The sequence below is a fragment of the Alligator mississippiensis genome, chromosome 10 (assembly GCF_030867095.1).
Source record: "Alligator mississippiensis isolate rAllMis1 chromosome 10, rAllMis1, whole genome shotgun sequence".
In the NCBI taxonomy this organism is placed as follows: domain Eukaryota; kingdom Metazoa; phylum Chordata; order Crocodylia; family Alligatoridae; genus Alligator; species Alligator mississippiensis.
Genome location: NC_081833.1, coordinates 53981562 through 54002760, shown reverse-complemented (window position 1 = coordinate 54002760; position 21199 = coordinate 53981562). Strand labels below are relative to the sequence as shown.

General features: G+C 41.2%; 1 protein-coding gene across 1 annotated transcript in view; it reads left to right on the top strand.

The window, feature by feature from the left end:
* The window catches only part of LONP2 (lon peptidase 2, peroxisomal), a 77534-nt gene extending 57524 nt beyond the window's left edge, over positions 1 to 20010 (top strand). Inside the window, exons 12-15 of the mRNA XM_006262185.4 lie at positions 3377 to 3519; positions 13996 to 14203; positions 15724 to 15914; positions 19275 to 20010. Of these exons, the coding sequence (XP_006262247.1) occupies positions 3377 to 3519; positions 13996 to 14203; positions 15724 to 15914; positions 19275 to 19496 (764 nt within the window). The 3' untranslated portion in view covers positions 19497 to 20010. The remainder of the gene's footprint in view (positions 1 to 3376; positions 3520 to 13995; positions 14204 to 15723; positions 15915 to 19274) is intronic.
* Positions 20011 to 21199: the final 1189 nt, after the last annotated feature.

The window sequence follows — 21199 nt, the reverse complement described above, 5'->3', positions numbered from 1 at the left end:
AATAAATGTTCTACTAAACCATGGCCCAGGGCTCTAAGGAGAATTGTAATGAGTCTTGAACATCTGGACCAAACTCGATAGGGAATTGTCATTATTTTCTGCATACAGTCACTTCTGTATGCAAGTGTCTGTGGGGGCTGAGCACAAGTAAAGCAGTAATGGCACTTACTATATTTAAATTCTTTGACTTATTCATCCAGGCAGCTCAGTGCAAATAATAATGTATGCACAAATAGAGCAATCTCTGGGTAGGTCTACCTGACACAAATGTAGTCTGGTGCTAGGGTATCAGAGCTAACTGAGCAAGCCAGTTTGGGTTCCAGCAACAGTTTTAGCTGCATGAGTGCAGTACCTTGCCTCAGTTGATATACCACATTCAGTGCAAGTTCATCCATAGTTGGGTTTTCATGCTGTGCTGCGTAGATGTAGCCCAATGCTTTTGTGGTACCTGTTGCAATAGTGGTTGAACAGGTCATACTATGTTAAGCTTCACCACATCTCAAATAAATAGAGAAATATTATCTCTATTTTACATTTACAAAGAGGCAATAACATATCCAATGTCACATAAAAAGTCTAAGTGAAGACAGGAATTGCACCTTATTCTCATGAATCTAAGGTTAGGGTTCTGACCTTGAGCAGTCCTTTTTTCTTGGTTCCTCAAGTATTTGTTTATAAGTGTTTTGATTGGGGGCAACTTGGAGAGAGAAGGAACATCCAACAAAGGTATAATAGAATTGAGATTGATGACATGGTAAAACAAGTGAACCAAGTCAGTATCTTGCTGAAATGATTTGATTAGAGGTGCACCGATACATCAGTCCCATATTGGATCGGCACCTATATAAGGAAAATTGACTGTATCAGCAATTGGCTTTTTTTGGCTGATGTGGCTGATAATGCTACTGATGAAATGTCCTGTGCATGTGCAGCCACAGTGCAGCACAGCACACAGGAGAACAGGAGCACAGCTCCTCAGTGTGGAGAGCAGCTGGGTCTGGCTGGTAAGTCTGTTGTGAGGCAAAAGGCAGGGCTCAGATCAAGGCCCCAGCAGTGAGGGAGGGAATGGGGCTGGGGCAGATGCTGCATAGCTCGGCTGGGGCGTGGGACAGAGAGGCGGGGGGGTGTGTAGGGGGGGTGACAGCTCCCGCCACTGCACGCACCCCGGGAGAGCATTGGGGGTGTATGCCCCCGGATCTGCGTGTGGGGCAAGGGTAGGCTGCTGCTGCAGGATGTGGCCAGGGTGGCGGCAGGCTCTTCCCAGTGGGGGGCTGGTCCAGGCTGCGCTCGGGGTGGGCAGCAGCAACACTGGGAGGGGCCTACAGCAAATTTTGGGGCAGCTGCAGCACCTCCTGTAGCCCCTTCCCAGTGTTGCTGCCACCCACCCCAAGCACAGTCCTGCCCAACCCCCAGCCGGGAAGGGCTCAGCGCAGCCCCGCCCTTGCCGCACCAGATCTGGGGGCATGTGCCCCTCATGCCCTCCCAGGGTGCATGCAAGAGTGGGAGCTGCCTCCCCTCCCCTCCCCCCCCCCACAAGCCACTCAGGGCTCTGCCCCGTGCCCCACCCCCAGCTGTGCAGCACCTACCCCTGCCCTAGCCCCACTCCCTCCCTCAACATGGGGCCTTAATCTGCCCCCCCCCCGCCTTTCCCTCCCCCCTCGCCCCTTCCCCCACAACAGACTTACCATCTGGACGCTGCTCTCCATGCCGCCTGGCTGCATATCGGAATCGGTTTGGTATTGGCTGATACGGCCATCAGTATAGGCCCAAAAATTCTCAATCAGTGCGCCCTTAGATTTGATGTAAACTTTTAATTGTTTTGCTCTGGATGAGCATACACAAGCAGTTTGCAGGGTCTGAAATCCTGAGGTTTGAGGCCCCGCAAACTGCACGCGGCACATGTGCACCCATTTGCCACGCTGTTATTTAGCAGCATGGTAGGTTTTTTTGACACTGACAGCCATGGGGGAAAAAAGGTGAGGCGCATGTGGCAGCAGCGTGTGGTGCCAGAAACTGGAGCCTGGCCTGCCAGAATCGTGCTCTGGCTGCTGACCTGACTCCGAGCAGCTGGCTCTGTGCCACTGCTGCCCTGAGAGGCCCCCAGGTAAGGCTGCTGGAGCCTCCCCTACCCCACCTAGGTTACTTTGCCAGATACCAGAGCGTGCACGCAGAGGCATGCCCTGGGGACATATAGCTGTGGTACATATGTGCTATTTGTCCATGGGAAACATGCACCCCTGCACATGGGTGCTTGTCAGGACACACCCTGAGCCCAACTAGCCAATGTATAGAGCAGGGAAGTAGATTTTCTGAATGGAGGATTAAGCAGATTAATGCTTTTAACAGTTACTTGAGAGAGAATCTGAGGAGTAAGCATTATTTGAGCATTCATGTGTTGCAGTAGGAATGGTGAGATGCGTTGGATCCATCTGAATGCCTATGACATGAGAGAGCTAGCAGGTCAAGATCTCGTGAGCTCCGATTGCATTCCAGAAGCAGCTTTCTTCTTTAGTGATCCAAGTAGCAGGCTGCTCCTGTCCCTGACTGGCAGGTGTCAGTGCCTGAGCAGGCTGCTTGAAAGTTAGGAATAGAATCTGTGGATTGAGGTGAAGGAGATGGGAAGTAAGAGCTACTGAGCAACAAATGACATAAAACTTGATTAGTATTTACTAAGCCAGATCATATTTAATGCAAAAATAAGATAGGATAGTTGTGGCTGATGTAGGCAGGTAGGAAGAACATGTGGGTCCAAGACTGGCCAAAATATTTCAGTTTTATTCGTTAGTGTTTCATGGTAAGCATCACCATGAAACATTCAAGATCTTACCTCTTTGAGAAAGAGATTGTAATAGTATGTAGCATTGACCATGTTTACAAAGTACTGTTAAGAAAATCAACTGCTGTACCTCCACATTCAGGGCAGTGCTTCTACAAGTTGAACCCAAAGATCATATTTCACATGTACTGTTGTGTGTGAATTTTACGAAAACGTGAAAATCAAAGCAAACCTCATACATTTCGTTCTATAGATACCAAATATAAAGCATTAAACCATTTAGTTGTTGCAGTGCTTTTTTAATAGTATCTATCTTGCCCTTGCCTCTGGATTAAGAGCCACTGTAAAATATTTAAACCTAATAGTGAAATTTTAGGGCACACCATCTTGTTTTAAATATTTTTTTAAATCTAGCAAAACAAGATTTATGACAGACAGACTTATATAGTTTAGATTTGTTTATAAAATTCTCTGTGCTTCTCTCCTTTGAGAGTGAGTTTTTCTCTGGGCTCATAAAAGAGTGTGTTAAGGTATGTATGTATGTGTGAGAAATGCAATATGATAGGTAATGTCCTTCATTTCATTTTTTTCTTCTTTTAGACAGCAGAGATCATGTCACAGAAGATGCAAAAACCGAGTCCATCAGTGATACAGCTGATCTGGCCCTTCCACCTGAAATGCCAATTTTAATTGATTTCCATGCTTTGAAAGATATCCTGGGGCCACCTATGTATGAAATGGAGGTAACAGATTTCATTGTCTCCATTTCCAGCATTTCTTTCCATTCAAACTTGTCTATTGTGATTAGTTCTCCTGTTCTATTGCTGGTGACCCAAGTTTGTGTGGTTTTTATATCTCTCTTAAATCTGTCATTGATAGACCTTGCTTCCTTCCCTTCACAAAGCCACTTCCCTTGCATCTTTTGATCTGGTCTGCTTGCAATAAGATTTATTTTTCACCTAAAAAAATTCAGTAAGTATGTTAATTGGTTGTGTAGAATAATGTAATAGTATGATTGCATGGTAGTAAAGTTTCCTGTGGCTGTAGTGAGGATGTGTTGTTATTCTAAGAGTTTTTTATAATTTTATTTTTACTCGTCTCAGGCAAGAAGCCCAAAGTAGAAGTCAAGTGTCCGGTCTCTGAGGCAGGAGCCATAAAATGAACCCATGCTCCTAATTAAAAACAGCCAGTGTTTTGTAGGTGTAAAAACCACCACTCCATTTTATGTCAGTAGTTCTCAGACGTCTTAAAATAACTTGACGCCTAGTTATCAAAAAAAATGTTGACCACCACAGCTTCCCCTCCTGTTCCATAAAGACTGCTTTCTTTCCTCGTGATGGTCTGCTGTGATGGTATCCAACTACTACTGATTCGTTTTTGTGCGTTAGTCGTTTTCTGTTTCACCTTTTGATCCAGGTAAACTGACTTTATAGCAGGTGGTGGTTATAGAACTCCTGCCCCTGGGGCAGGGAACTGGACTTGATGATCTTCAAGGTCCCTACCAGCCCTAACGTCTATGAAATCCATAAGTTGGTGTCCTGTACCACAGGGAGGCAAGCAAACAGTGACAGATGTGAAATGCCCTGTTGGCTTCCTTCATTCTGGAGAGGGGAGCAGTGAAGGAGTCATCCCTAGGGGAAGTGGAAACAAGGATAAAAGAGGAAACTTACACAAAAGATGAGAAGCTTATTAGTGGTCTCCCTTTGACCTTCCTTTTCCTCTTCTTGTAATGTGAGGCGCAGACTCTGAAAGGCTTGCAGGGATTGGGGAGAAAAATGTGTGGCATTAAAGAAGCTTTGTTCTCCAGAAGAGAAGTGTCCGTATCCTGTAACTTCCATAGAGGTTATTCCAGTTTGGAACCAGTTCTAGAGTTGGCTATCAGTTGGAATCAGCTGCAAACAGCTCTGTTTGCAGTTCGGATATTTTTTGGCAATTTAAGCTTCTTCAAGTGTGTTAAAAGTTTTGAGGTTTTTCATGGATAAATATTGGAAGTAAATTTTTTAAAGTTTGGCGTCTAATACCACAAGCACAAATATGCAGATACAGTTGCGTATTGATATGCAGTTGTGTTCTTATGTAAGTTTGGATAAATGGGTTGTGTGTGTGGGGGGGGGTGTTCATCTGTGTGTCGGGGGGTGAAGTGGGCGTGTGTGTGCACATGTTCTTTTGTGTGCACAATTGTTAAAACTTGTGCCTCTGCTCCCTTTCATGAATCTGCCAGCCTCCAACTTGGCCGTATAAAGACTGGGTTTAATTTTTGTGTGACAAAGAAAATGCATGGAAATCGGGTATCGTAACCAACTAGAACTCTATAGAACTAGAGAGGAATCTAAAACTTTAAGTCCTTAATCAGGCTGGAATGTATATGTCTCTCTCTTTGTTTTCCATGTAATGCAATTTGAATTAAATGCAGATGTATCCTTGGTAAACATACAAGTTACTGCTTATGAAACAAACTAATAGTTAATGTAACTGAGAGATGATCATCTTCCAAGATAACGGATAATGTTCTTGGTTAGCAGTCATTAACCATCTCAGGGTATGTAAGTATTAGGTGGGCTCCAGAACCTTTCTAGATACTTTGGTTCAGGTGTTTTTTAATTTTTTTTTTAATTCAAGTGGCCCCTTGACTTCTATAACAGTGAAATTTTCTTTCTAATGAATTCTCTCAAAAGACTCTGTGACTTCCTATGTAATAAGAAGTATAGTGCTTCTCAGAGAAATCATTCCATACTGGGTACGCCTGGTCAACCTATGGTGCATTTTTGTCTAGCTGGCCTTAAGAGCTTCACCACTGACCTGCATTGTCATCTCTAATAAGATTAATAGGAATTGCCTTCACTGTCTCTAGGTCAGTTGGTGGCAATGAGGAATTGAAAATCTAAAGAGATTGGATTGATCTGCTCCCCCCCCAACCACATATAGCATAGCATAGAATACTTTTTAAAATAGGGCTATTTTAATAAAGTATCCCTATCATTGTAGCTGACATCTCCCAATAGAGAGGGATAGAAGAGAACTTGGCTTGTAATTGTAGAATTAGTTAATTTGCAACAAACAAACAGTCATTGCATAATGCCTTTAAAGAACAAAACCTTGATTCCCTAGGGTGCCATAGGTGAGTAACCTCACTGGAATAAATCCTTGTAGTGAGGCTTTGGAACTACTTTTAACACCAGCTTAAAATCACACTGTTGTGATGCATCCTAGCACAACATAGTCTCAGAGCTTTCAACCATTCCCCAAGTTTGGAAGCATTATATTACTCTTACTATATGTTCACGAGCCCCAGTTTGGAAGACTTATTTCCCTAAACCCCGCTTGATTCAGTTTAGTTACTAAAATGTTCTCAATGTCAAAGTGAAACCTCACCAGAATAATTATTTCCTCTGCAGATGTGGAAATGTGAGGGTGGAGTTAGTAGAATGATAGAGTACTGAACTGGGAAGGGAAGGCCATAATACCAATGGAAGTTGTCACATACCACGAAAGGTGTATGGTTCTAGATACTAAAAATATTTTGGGTTGCATATAAAAATGGTGGTCTTCTGTATCCTGGCACTTTTGAAGGAAACTACCTAAGACAACGATGTTACGATGACTTTTTGCATGGAAGGAAGTCTTGCTTGATTAGTCTTGCAAGGGGTGAAGATCAAGACTCTCCCGAGAAACAAGATAGTTTCCAAATGCTAACAAATAATTTGAAAATATCTCGGCACACGCATTATGGCAGTAGTGATATTGTAGCCATGATGGTCCAGGAAATATCCAAGAGGCAAGGATTTTTGTGGGTGGAACCTTTTATTATACTCAGTGCATGGTTGGGATAAACTTAGACAAGCTTTTCAATGCAGTATGTATTTGTCAGCTACACTGATGTAAATTAGACATGCTGGAGTTAATTGTGGGAATTCTATTATCTTAAACATGGTGACATGAGCCAATATATAGTGTTTGTTTGCATATTGATTCCTCAGAAGAATTTTTTTTACATAAATATTTCTTCCCTTGAATGAGGGGAGGGAGGTGTTAGTGTGTAATGGCCTTTTAACTATGCTCATTGTTTTTAAAACAGTATTTCTCTGTTGCATTACTTCTAAACAGTTTTTTGTCTGTTTTTGTTTTCTCTGTAAAAAGTGATAGCTTAGTGCAGGGTTTGGCAAGGATTTGGGGCAGAGTGCCAATAACATCCACAACCTCGATTTGTGAGATATTGCCATGCCAAGGCGAACGAGGGGAACTGCGAGGGGCCCAATCCTTGAGGCAGCATAGCCCCAGCCTGTCCCCCACTACCCACCCCAAGGCACACGTGCCAAGCAAAATGCCTTCACGTGCCACATTCTGGCACCCATGCTGGAGGTTGCCTACCCCTGGCTTAGTGTTTCATGGAAAATGTTTTGAAGTAGGTTGTTTGTTTACATTTAATCCTGTGTCTTGGCAGGAATCATGGGTTTGTAATCAAAGAGAAAACAGCCTTGGGACTGAGTATGGTTTTAAAAAAAAAAAAAAAAAAAAGCCTTTTCTGTGAAATAATAAAAACAGAGGTTTATTCTAATCTTTAAAGTTATTCCATGAGTGTATTCTACTTGAAAAGTAACAAGGGATAAAAGTCATTTTTGGCCAACGGTTGTTTTAAAATATAGAGGTTTCTAAGTGTAGGAAATACATTAGACTTGGAATATAAAAGATCAAACAATTTGTTTAGAATTGCGCTCTGTTGCTTTTTAATCCTAACTGTTCCTGTATCTGAAGACAACCTGCACAAATCCTACCCTCAGTTATAACTGAGGAAGATTCTGAAGTTTGGTATACCATGGTTCACACAAGAGATTTAAATGCACAAAATATAGGCATAATAGGATCTTAGATTGGTTCTAACAAGTGAACAGAAATATTTTATCTGGTTGTTAATCACGTCTTTAGTATATCGTGCAGATGCATTTAAATTTCTTCAGCACATTAGTATTTTTTGAGCACATTATGACATTAATACCATTTTGAGTACTATTTACTAGAGTTGGTTCCTAAGAAAATAGACTACAGACTATCCTTTTGGTGGTAGTACTCAGCAACTAATACTCACTGTGGCCATTGAGGATCTAGCCCAGCATTCTTGGCACATTTAGACTGGTATTAAGCATGTGGAATAACTTTTTACTGCATGCCAAAACACACAATCCCTGTTGTAGATCATTGGTAATAAACAGCAAAATGGAGGTGAATGTGAAAATGTTAGAGTACTGTATAATGAGAGAATAAAGCAGTCTAGTTATAGGGAATACTGACCATGGGAAAGGCTGCTGCTTAATATTTACATCTTTTGAAATCTCACAGGTTCAAACTCCAATTAAAACCTCAATTAGTGGTCACATAAGTCTGAATCATGGTCTGATACAGTCTCAACAACACAGTAGGAAAGTCACTGATCCAAACTAATTGAGACCAAAACTCAGATTGTTTGGCTAATGAAAAACATACTGAATGAACATTGATACAAACCCCTTTCAGTTTGTTTCGACTTTTCCTGCAATTATTAGAACAGTTCTCTTTCTTTTAGTTCCATCTCTCACATTTATGCCACACGACATAATGGTTGACAGTACATCCTGCATTTGGATAATTGGCAGTCAGAGGACTACTATTGTTTTATTACATGAAAGAATTTTAAAATGTGAACAAGATGCTTTTAACCCATAAATGTTTGGAAAAATTGGCTATGGGATAATTAAGGAAAGTAGAGACCATCCCTGGCTGAAAGGAACCATTGGCTACTTAGAGCACTGTAACCAGACCAGTTTTGAATGGGTTTCAAAACTGAAGCAGTACTTACAAACACAAGAGTCAAGGTTATTGTTCTTTAGTTCAAATAGTTCTTTATTAATGTGCTATTCTTATTGTGGTGTTTTGCTACATCCTATTCATCTTTTTACTTTTATACCTGTTACAGCAGTGTTGTTACAACAATATAATGTTTTCTCAGTATCATTCCCTCTGCTTTTGGCCATGTTGCCAGTGTAGAAATGAAGCAGGTAAAGTGCTGAAAATGTCAGGGGATCTGATAGTGCATCAATGGCAGTGCTCTTCTCTGGCCAACCTACTTACACCTAGTGGGTGGAAGAAAGCCCAGGAGGGGAATGTATCAGTCTGATGGTCACGCTTAAGCCAAGTACTCCCAGAGCATTGACCCTTTGATTTCTTCCACCAGTATTTTTTTGAGCAAAGATTTAAGTGCTCGAGGGGTTTCCATACTTCTGCTTAATGCAAAAGGACAGAGCTTAATTTTCTTGAACCCACACCCAGTCTTCACTCCCACTCTTGCTGGAAGGCAGCAGTCTATTAAATGAGGTTAGATTTTGGCTCCTGTGCTTTCCCCACCTCATTTCTTTTCTTTTTCACATTTGAAACTGTGGGCAGTCTGCTAATGTTTCTTCTCCTTTAACTCTGCAGACAGTCAAAAAAGGAAAAAAAAATCTTCCATCTAAATGTTAAGACCTTTAATTGTTCACCCTGCCTACACACCCAAAACAAATATAGTAATGGCTGTTAACCCGGTTATGCCCTAGCGGCTTAGAACACAGGTTGGTCTCGTCTCTGCCTGGGATAGTTACCTTGAAGAAGTAGTTGATTTATGGAGCTGGATTTCCTCTCTCTTCTCCACCTGACATACCAGAGGAGGCCCAGCCACTTCTGAACAGATTTGCCATCAGCTGATTTTGGAGACTAGTTAATTTTGGTTATTTTTGAAAGTGTACCTGTATCCTCATTTGAATTCCTTTGCCATTGTGTGAGGAAAAGGAGCAATTGTGAAATGGCCGAAGTCTTTATCCACAAAGCAACCAAGCTCTGTGTGACATTTTTACCAAAAATGTAATAACCAAAATCAAATTCAGCTTAAAATTGTGTGGATTTAGCTTCCTACTCCCACTGTTCTGCCAATGGACCTTATCCAGATCTGGATAGGACCCTCCTTCAGGAATATAGTGCAGGTAGTTTACCTTCCATAGTCAGTGGTTGGCTTCTGCCAAAGGATGGTGGGTGAAAAGTAGGTGTCACTTGGGGTGTCTGTTGTTGGATACATGGTTTCTATTCCTAGATCTACCTAAATTCATGTAATGCAATTTGTTACCTTGTTTGTAAACTCGGAAGATGCTTATCCCAGTGTGAGGATAGGGTACGAGGCTTTGCTCAGGAATGAGGGTTATGAAGTATATGGAGTGTCAGTGCCAGCAAGTAGAACCACTGAGAACAGAAGTCCTTGTTTTCCTAGTCCCAGCAGCATGCACCCTTCTTTAGGACAGGGCTGGTTCACCTGCAAGTGACATGGGCAGCCTGTGTGGCATGTGGCAGGTCAGGGAGGGAGCAGAGTTGCACTTGGAGAGGATACAGGCTTTATTTGTGGCATGCCTGCAGAAAAGTTTGGCCCCCTACTGCTGTAAAGAGAAGGCAGATGGGGAGAAGTACTTTTGCTTCATTGTGCAAGATTCTGCTTGAGATGCTTAAAGGCATGACTGAGCTGGTCGAAAGCATGAGTGTCACACAGCTGGTCTGTATCCAGAGCAAGAGAAATTAAATGTTGGAAAGTTCTTAAGTACTTCAGGCCATGCAGAGATCAAACGATCCTTGGTTGTTTATTAGTTGAGTTGCCTTCCTACTGTGGAAAGAAATACATTTGAAGTTGAGTATCCTCGTACCAACTGAAGAGTAGTAGTGTATTGTAGCTAAAGAATTTCAAGGTTTGAAAGGCTTCCATTAGACTTCCATCCTGAAGAGTTTCCAGCAGAATCTGTTCTCCTGGTTCCTTTTAAGAATGCCAAATAAGGGAAAATCAGGTTTCTTATGTACAAACCACATTCTAAGAAATGAAGCAACTATTCTTATTTAAGCCATTTGACCTAAGTGCAAACAGCATAACGTCTCCCCTCAGTCCAAAGTCACTGAGTCAGCATTTCCCAAGCTCGGTGTGCCACCACGTGGGGGTGAAGAAGGTGCCTAAGGGGGTGGTGCAGCTAAGAGCACTGCTTGAATGTGCAAATGCTGTGTATGTACAGAAGCATCAAACCATTGAAGCAAGGGGTGCAAGAGTGGCTGGCTCTGCTATGGTAGAGTGTAAACCCCAGAAGTTCGGGAAATGCTGTGCTATGCCCTTGCATCCTGCCAGTTTATCTCCTGTTCAGGAGATGTAAGCAGGATGTAGTGCGGGAGCCAGTCTCAAGTAGCAGAGTTGTCTTTTAATCCACTCTACTGCTGTCTAGAGCACCTGGCAGCATCAGACAAAACATCACAAAACCAGAAAGAACAGCACCCTGCAAAGGAGCATGAGCATTTAAGTTTGCTTGTGTAAGGCAATCAAGTACCCAAATGTATGTTACTGTCTTACACTAACATAACATACGCTGGAGAGGGTCCAAAGGAGGGTCGCTCGCATGATCAGGGAGTGGCAGGCCAGGCCCTACGAGGAGAGACTGAGGGACCTGAACCTGTTCAGCCTCCAAAAGAGAAGACTGAGGGGGGATCTAGTGGCAGTCTACAAACTAGTCAAGGGGGAACAGCAGGCATTGGGAGAGTCCCTGTTCCCCTGAGCGCTCCCAGGAGTTACAAGAAACAACGGACACAAGCTAGCAGAGGGTGGTTTCAGGCTAGACATTATGAAGAGCTATTTCACTGTCAGGGCGGCTGGACCTGGAACCAACTTCCAAAAGAAGTGGTGCTGGCTCCTACCCTGGGGGTCTTTAAAAAAAGGCTGGACGAACATCTGGCAGGGGTCGTTTGACCCCAGTACTCTTTCCTGCCACGGCAGGGGGTCAGACTAGATGATCTCCTCAGGTCACTTCCGACCCTACCAACTATGAAACTAACTCTTATTCTTGCTCATGTGGAAGAGAGCTTGTGTCATACCTTTCAGCTGGCTGCGACTGCATTGGAAACTGAACCAGCTTTTCATTGTACGTATCCTTTTGGCAGTAGCTAGTGGCATCGGTTGTAGAGTGAACACTTGCTCACAAAAGTTGCTTTGCACTTTTGAAATTGGAAAGGGGGCTTGGAAAGTTGAACATCAAGAAATTGTTGCATTTTCAAGTCTAATTGTATTTTTATGAGGTGGTGGAGTCCAGCCTGAATGCTGAATTGTCAGTTTTGCCTCCATAGGAGGAGTCCTGCTTTGTGAAATAAGCAGCATAACAGCCGTTTCATCTTACTTAAACTGTTTAAAAATCCTGGATTTTTAATCACAAGATTTAAGATTTTAATACATAAGAACTGTATTAACACCAACTAAACCTGATACAAACTGTAATGATGCAACTGCATGATCCTTAGGGATCCAAGTAGTCCATGCTCTTGTGTTTTGTTGCAGAAAGCAAGGCCTATGTATGGCTGTGAAACGCCTGAGAGTATTTTAACAGCTATTGGGGCATTTTGATAGAAAAGACTGGAATACTTAATGGTCAGGGCAGAGCCAGATGACTTGTTCCTACGTTTAGATGTCTAAGACACTCTCCAGCCTGGTCTTTGGCGTGCGGTGGCAGATGTTCTCAGCAAGCAAAGCTATTTTCACACATAATCAAAGCCTTTGACTCCATGGGTTTTGTGACTGAAGATGTGGAACCTCAGTCACTTTTCACAGGCAGGCTGGTTCCTACGGGCTGGCTGAGGTGGTTAAAGTTGAAACTGTGTCATTTCGAGTCTTCTCTGAGAGGTGCGTCTTGCTGCTTCTGAATAGGGCTTTGTCTGGACTGGCCAGGTGTGTTCTACAAGGAATATGAACAGCACTTAACACCCAGACTGGAAGTCACAGAATACTGCATTCATAATTTGGTACAGACGTCCGTCTGACACACTTAGACCTTGTTCTACATGGGGCTTTATAATTTCCACAATTTGTTTTAAAGTGGCAACCCTAAGAGGAGAGCAAACCTCTGAAAACTGTTTCTTACACAAAGGTGTGCAGTATAGAATGAGATCTCTTGGAGCTGAGACAGCTGTCACCCTAAGTATTTGGTGGCAATACAGAAGGAGTTGGAGAGAGGAGGTATATTAACATGGAAAGGAAAATTGTATGCCTCCTTTATTTATTTTTTATTTCTTTAAATTTATACACTCAGTCTATACAAAAGAGCCCCCCTGTTCTTTTGCTGCAGGTACTGCATGATACAGAAAATCACAAAGAGACTATCCCCATATCCACTTTCTGGCCAGTAATAAATGCACAACCCAGTAATTGAAAACAATCTCCCAGAAGGGTCCTTCGGGCCTCTCTCAGGTCAGGAAAACAAATGAGCTGTGGACAGGAAAACCTGTCATGTCAGGTTCAATAAACAGAAGCCTTTTAGACTGGGTGTACCATTCCATACCAGAGGTGCCTCACAAGAGATCGTCTTCTTCCCTCTCTCGCATGTGATTTAATTCGGGTATCTGCAGTGGCTGGGTGACAAAGGGAGACAGGCAGCCTTTCAGATAAGTAGGCCACAGGCATTTAGTAGTTCCTGAAGGGCAGGGCCTTTTTCAGTAAAATCGCTGGGCATACCATTTGTAATGAAAAATTTGTGACAAATTTTGTACTTTCTCTGGTTACACAGTCTAATATTCTAACATTGTAATATTCTTAGATGTGTTCACTGTTTTGAATTTACAGAGGTCTGCTGTGAGTAACATTTGTGCTGTGGTTAGTTGCATGTATAGTGATACTTTTCCTGTCATGTAACATAACACAAATTGCTGGTATTCCCTTTTGAATATTTTGAAATTGGCTTTTGGATAATATTCAAGCTTAAAATTCAGTTCTAACAAAACTCTTTTGCCAGAATGGCCAGGTCAGATGTACCTGAGGTGTATGAAAAATGTCAGGGAGCTCATTTCTAACCTGGAACTAATATTTGAAGAAATGCATTTGCCGTTGGGTCAGTTTATTGATGTCAAAGGAGAGACTTGTATTGACCTTTGTAGACATGTCCATTTATATGCCATAGGCCAGAACTGCCATTATTACTAGGCTCTATTGCTGGATTTTTCACATTTTGGAGAATTATTGCAGGATGGAATTAAACAGAAGACTGGAAGCTTTCTCTAGGACTCAGGCCAAAGGGGTTATAGATGCCTTCAGAGGAGCACAGAGAATTTTAGCATTATGGATGCTAATTAGGAGCTTTTAAACTCATAAAAATCTCACTAGTTTTCTATCTTGAAAATCTTGTTCTAGCCTAAGCTCTTTTTTTTTTTTTAAGGTGTCTGAACGTTTAAGTCAACCGGGAGTAGCCATAGGCTTGGCTTGGACGCCCTTAGGCGGTGAGATCATGTTTGTAGAAGCAAGCCGCATGGATGGCGATGGTCAGCTTACTTTAACTGGACAGCTGGGGGATGTCATGAAGGAATCAGCACATCTTGCAATTAGCTGGCTGCGCAGCAATGCGAAGAAATACCAGCTAACTAATGGTATGTGAAAAATGCGAGACAAGAATGTTGGTATAGACCTAAGACAACATAGAGATGGATACCTATCAGTGACCACTCGCTGCAGAGATGCATATAAGTAATTGGTTTTAATTCCTATGCAGTACTTGTGTGTTTCCCTGATGCCTCAGAAATATGTTGTTGGGTTTTTAATAATGAATATTTAACATGAAAAGGTATTTTGCCTTTCTGTTAAGCAGTTATTTAGGAAACAGAACTATATTTGCCTAAAAGGAAAAAGGGCTGCTCCCCACTAAAGCCAAAGATGAAAGCAGTAAACCAGCAGCTGAGTAATATTTCATTTGTGCTTCTTTCTGTCCTAATTTCTGCTGAGCTCTGGCCACAGCTGAGGCTTCAGTTCAGTGTTCTGTTGGTGGCCTTAGTTTGTAAAATATCTATAGGGTTTAAAATGGTATGCTTTCCACTTTTCTCTTCAACCCTGAAAGTGTCTGTACTGCATACTAAATCAAAGTAATTGGCATCTGGACCTGAACTCCAGCCTTAGTCAAGGTTGAAGGTAGAAGTTCCCACAGCACAGCTCCTCTACCCATTGCATTCTCACTGTTCCTGTATTCAGCTTGTTTCTGGGGGCATATCCCATGTTTCTTGTTTGAGACACTGGTTCTTTCCCTGTCAGTTTTGTAGGAGTCTCTGCCTGCTTTTGAGGTGGAACTAGAAAAGGATACTCAAATGTTTGTTTTGCATGAAGCCTCACTGCAAAGTGGAAAGATTCCCAGCCCAAATTAAACTCAGAGCCCAGACCCTAATACTTCAATCTGGGTGAACTAAATGGAACTGAAAAGCATTTTTAGACCCAGGTTATAGATTTTACTGTGTGAATAGTATGTGGGGTTCAGAACCTGCATTGACTGTGCTACAAAGTGCTCTTTTGCCACTAGTTCATTTTCACTCTTTTCTTCTCCATTGCTAGCCCAGTTCTGTAATATTTGAGATATAAAATAAGACCCTGAGGCCTTTACATTATTTCAGTTTCCTATGGAAAAATAAACAGTTCAAAACCTTATGCTATATAGGTATAGACTACATGGCTGCCTTTAAATACGTGTGGGTTTTACTGCTGAACTATGCTTGCTGCAGAAATACCTTGTTACCCATGAATAACCCAGTTGGGCAAGCTAAAAATGAAAGTTCTCACATACTAAAGGGTAAGCTCAGTTTGTAGGCAAATATGCACGTGTTGTTTGGGATTTTGGTCTGTTCTTGAAGGATAGTGGTTGTCATCTTCCTACTTCTGATTGTTTGCTTGAGCTCTTTAAAAAAAGTAAATGTCTTCAATGTTAACTTATTCACAATGATTTGTGTTGTGTAGATAGCAAACTGTGGGCTTAACAAACATTAGTTTTTTCTAAGATCCATGTGGTGTGTATTAATATACTGTCAAGTAATGTATTTGGTAGGAATGCTAGTTTTCCAGTGGTCTTTTTGGAACAAAGCCCAGGAACAACACAGGTTTGAATTTTCCACATTCTCTCCTCTTTAAGCTTCTGGAAGTTTTGATCTCCTTGACAACACCGACATCCATCTGCACTTCCCAGCTGGAGCTGTCACAAAAGATGGACCATCTGCTGGTGTAACCATAGTAACCTGTCTTGCCTCACTCTTCAGTGGGCGGTTGGTGCGTTCAGACGTAGCCATGACTGGAGAAATTACACTAAGAGGCCTTGTTCTTCCAGTAAGTATCATTTGGAAAAGTGCTAACCTGTCTAAAATATTTTCCTTTATACTGTCCATGATGAACTAATTTATCTAGGCGCAGCTCTGGTAACCTAGTTCCATCTTAGGTGGATCCTCCATTGTCTTGCAGTAGAATTGACACGGTTTCATGGAAACGAACACCTAGTTAACATCAAAGTGTACACTGTTACTGTTCCATGACTTAAGCTGATTTACATTTGTTAATAGTATCCCTTGTATAGGTGATTTCAGTGGGGAAGTAAGCTGAACGTAGCGGTGAAAAATAAATCTGATTTATTTTCCAATAACTCCTAAATTCAAAATATCAGTTTACATTTACTAATTAGCCCTAGTGTGCTAGGTAAACTATTATGCCAAAAATGCTTACTGTGGTTACCACATGCACATTTTTTGGCATCATAGTTGTGATGTAAGCCACTATAAAAGTTCTGCTTTGATGCATTTCTGCCTTTTACTACTGCTGATCACAGTGTAGAAAGAATCTGGCTTTAATCAACTACAAGGATGTTTAGACACAGTTCAGTCCTTTATGAAACTGAGTGATATTTACAACTACAGAAACCTCAAGTCATTGGACTAAGTACAGTTCAAAAAATCAGTTATGTATTACTATAGGAGCCCTAGTCATACACCAAGCCATACTGTACTAGGTAAAGTGTAAACAGAACAATTACAGTCCTTGCTCCCAGAAAAAATGAGAAGCTGCTGCTCAGTGCTATTATTGTAGCCTAACCCATTGTCAGTTTTTGTAGGTGTCATAGCAATTTCAGGGTAATGAGAGATCTTTAGACATTTTCCAGGGAACTGCTCAAAACCAGTTTAAGTGGTTAAAGCATTGCGTTATGCAGAGGAGATAATATATGTCTTATATAAAAATATATATGACGAATGTGTTCAGATCTTGCTCTGTATTAATGCAAACCTGTTAGCTGTGCTGGATCCAGGGATACTAGAACGGCAGTTCCTCAGGAGTCCATGATGCTGCAGCTATAGCAATAGCAGCTGGATGTAGGAACTCCACAGTGCTGCTGTACTTGCAGCAACAGCCCCTGGGGGCTTTGAATCCTGCAGGGCAGGTAAGACTAACCCCTCCTCTCCCACACACCATCTTTGTCACATACATGCACTCTCACACAGAACAGGGTTTTGTCCAGGGCTAGTTATGTCTCTGGCTGGGTATAATGCTGGTCCTATTGCTCCTTTGTGCTGTACAGGTTTCTAGGCTTAGGAGGACCTTTGACCCTTTCCCTCTCACATGAAGCAATGTGAAGGTGTGAGATAATCTAAGGTCAGCATCATGGGCCAGTTAGAAGCAGGAGTCAACTATGTGATACTGAATGACAGAAGGTGCAGATTAGGTTTTGAAAGTGAACACGGGCTTATGTTTAATGCAAATAACTGACCTAGGCAAAGTGATAGGCTAGAAGGATCTATGCAGCAGGATTTTGATGGATACAAGGATCATATTTGTGGAGTAATACAACATTTATTCGTAACAGTAGGCTGGCTTGACTTCCGGAACCTTATAACACTGAAGAACAGGAGACATTTGGCACAGTATGTTTTACTGGGCCAATATTAAATCAGTTTGTGACAAAGCACTTGTCCATTCTTTCTAAAATTTGCAAACAGTGCTTCGTTCCATGTGATGCTCATATGGAGCAAGTACTATAGTAGGTAGCAAGCACTGACAGAACAAGGGCTCCTTTGTTTGATATTAAAGAGGATTCTTTAATATCAGAGCAAAGAACTAATGAATCCTGTGCTTTGCCCTTACTTTAACAAAGGAGGGCCTTTTCTTTTTTAAATGTTATGATTTTACGATTCTAGAGTGCTCCACTTTGTGGTCACTTAATTTTTTAAAATTAAAAGTGCCTGAGTAATAAGTGGTTTGATTTGTATCCAGGGAATCTCTTCTATATGTTTCTTAAACATCTGCTCTACAGCACCCTGGGATAAATAAAAGTTGCTCCATTAAGCTACACCAATGAACAGCAGGTAGCACTTAGGTTACGTAAGAAAAGCCAGGTAAAATTCTCACGTTTTGGAAAAAAGACAAAATCAAAATGTTCTTAAAGTTCTGACCACAAAATAAAACTTTCCATTGTTGTTTTAATATCCCCAAATTGTTTTTTTTTCACTTTTGGCTTGATGCAATTGTCTGCTGGTTTGCCTGGTCCTTCCTTTTCTGTATGGATTAGCCCCTCCCCCCACCTCCTATAATGTATATATTTTAGATGCCACAATACTTCATGGAGCCTGGAGAATGATCACAAGGCACCTTAAAAACAACTCCCCTGATGCACAATAGCAGCTGAGCAGGACAGAGGTTACGGACTTTGTCCCAAACCAAGTGTTTTCATTTAACTCAATAACCTGAACTGGCCTGACAAAACTAGATTTGTTTTTTAAGGAAATAACACCATACAACCCACTATATACCAACATTACTGCAAACATTGGAGAAATACTAACCAACTCTACTTACTTATCTGTATTTGGTTATTCTACTGCTTGCATATGTGCTTGAAGTTTGCATGGGTCTTATGAGCCAGGGTTCTTAGGAAAAGAAATAAGGAAGTCAAGGTGTGAGCTTTGTGGTGGTAGATCTCTGAATTTTAGTGATACAGTATAACCTCATAAATCCAGATATCAAACATGCAGCACTTCCCCCTGCCATTCCTAGACTGGCCACTGCTCCCCACCCCTGCTCTGCAACCAGCTGCCTCACTGGTTCCAAAAGTCTGCCACTTGTAAATTTCCAGCAGGTGCTTGGTGCCGAGCATGGCGGATTTATGAGGTTATACTGCATCTGCAATTTAGGAACCCTGGTCCTGACAGATGAGTCACAGAATAATCAACCAGGCAACTACTTAATGATATATAAACAGAAAGAGAATTTTTGGAAGTTCAGCACAGGAATCAATCAGAATCATAGGAAAGAATATTTCAGGTCTTGTCCCATTAGTTTGATATGAACCTTAAGTTTTTAGAAGCATTGTTTTGCTCTCACCTGGCAAAGGTAATAAGCTCTCCCTTGTTTGAGATTCTTGTACTTTTATCTTGTTATGCTCTTAAGCCAGAGCAGAAAAATGTTTCCAATAAAAAATTGTACATGCCATTTATATAGGCAGCGGGAAGGTTTTGTACTTATTTGCTTTAGATCAGGGGTTCCCAGCAGGCAGCTGGTAAATATGGAAGGGGGTATGCAATAAGAAAGTTTGGGAACCTCTGCTGTAGAGGAAATTAAAAGTAGCAACCCAAACGCCCCTCATGTCTTTGGTGAAAAAAACACATACCTAAATAACTTCCCTTTTCCCAATTGTGTTTTTAATAGGTTGGGGGAATTAAGGACAAAGTCCTAGCAGCACATAGAGCTGGATTGAAGAGAATCATCATTCCACAAAGAAATGAAAAAGATCTGGAAGGGATTGCAGTGAATGTGCAGCAGGATCTGACTTTTGTTATGGCGAGCTGCCTTGATGAAGTTCTTAATGCAGCATTTGATGGGGGATTTTCAGCTAAGACTGCACTTGAGCATTTAAATAGTAAACTTTAAAAACAGATTGCCTGTATATGAAAATTTAGAAGCTGATCAACTTTCCAATTGCAAGTTGTTTTTTTTTAAATCACAGTAAAACAAAGGGTGCACAGCATGGGAACAGTAATTGAGGCTAACAGTAATATACAGGAACCTCAACTCAGTCTTCAGTTGGGCTACTAGTATTAGAGTAGATTTGTATCCATCTACCACATAAATTTAACATATGCAACTTGTGCACCCAAGTAGATAGTGACATTTTTCAAAAGACTTGAATGGTTTGCCCTACTTCTCTGTAAGTCTTCAGTTGCATATTGACACCTTCTAAACTTAACTTTTCTAAATTAAACCTGTTTCCAATTATTTTGGGTATGGACAATCATAAACTGTTCTTGAAGAATAAAACAATTTTACAGAAAAATGTGAAAGTTTATTAGGCATTTCTGCAAGGATTTCTAAACTAGAGATTAAGTCACAAAATAAGAATTTTTCAAAGAAAAAATTAAAATAAAGCTAACATCAGTCCCCTTCACTCTGCTCAGATTTCCTTCATTTAAAACTCTCTTAAAATTTAACACTCCCCAGTTGTTCATAGGAGTTGCAATACCAGCTACAGCAATAAGCCAGCTTTAATGAGTATACATAAAAACACCCCACCAGCTGAAAGGCACGTTTAATTAGGGTCTTCTAGAGTACCCTTGCAATCTAGAGCTAATTTCTTGAATATTATGGAACACAAAAATATCCAACATGAAAATAACTGAAGTGTAATACGGACAATTTTAGCTACAGAAAAAGAACGTATTGTTTCTTCCAGTTAAGATCAGAAAAACATTTACTACTGTTTAATTATTTGTGGAACAGCTTAGGAGAAAAGCCAGTAGATATGAAATTCATATAGATGATAATCATACTCAGAAATTACACAAAACACACAAGTTACAATCACCTAATGAACACCTGTAGAATAAAGGTGCTGCTAAAGGGTAAGAAGAACAGTTAACCAATGTCAGAAGGAAGGAGATGCTGGCAGCAAGTCCAAATCTAGCAACAGGCCAGCAGAAGAGCGGTTTATTCAAAACCATAAACAGTTAAAGTCATACCTTTTCTGCCAATAAGAAACATGTTCAATCTCAAATGTATCACTTGAGTGTTTTCATCTAAGAATCTCAGAGTTGTAAGTTAAAGCCACCTAGGTAGCATGGCTATGAATGGAAGCAAAGTACCTGGTTCCCAACATTTTTTCTATTCTGGTAAGCGCATGTCAGACTATACAGAACAACTTTTAAATTCATAATATCCTCTCAACATTACCTAAAAGGTAAGTTTCCTCCCTGAAACCAGCATGTGGGCTGTCTAATCCTCATGTGGTCCCACACCAGAATAGGGATTTTAATGCACTAGTAGACAGTTTTTCAGGTGAGTTTGCCAGGTGAGCATGCTAGTAGAAAGTAGGCTGAGGGACTATCGATCATTTAAAAATTAACAATAAAAAAAGGAAAGATTATTCTCATTGCAACAAGAGTTAAGTTTTTCTGCCATCTCTCATTTTTCAAAAGCCACGCTGCTCTGGCAGAGAAGTACTTGAGAGATTTCACAAAGCAGATGAGTCTGAGCTTTGAATTTAGTAAGTTGTTCTGAATATTTATCCAAGTATAGAGAAAAAGTATATATGCAGTTCAAAGTGGAAGTTAATGCTTGATATCCCCAGCCCCAGGAAG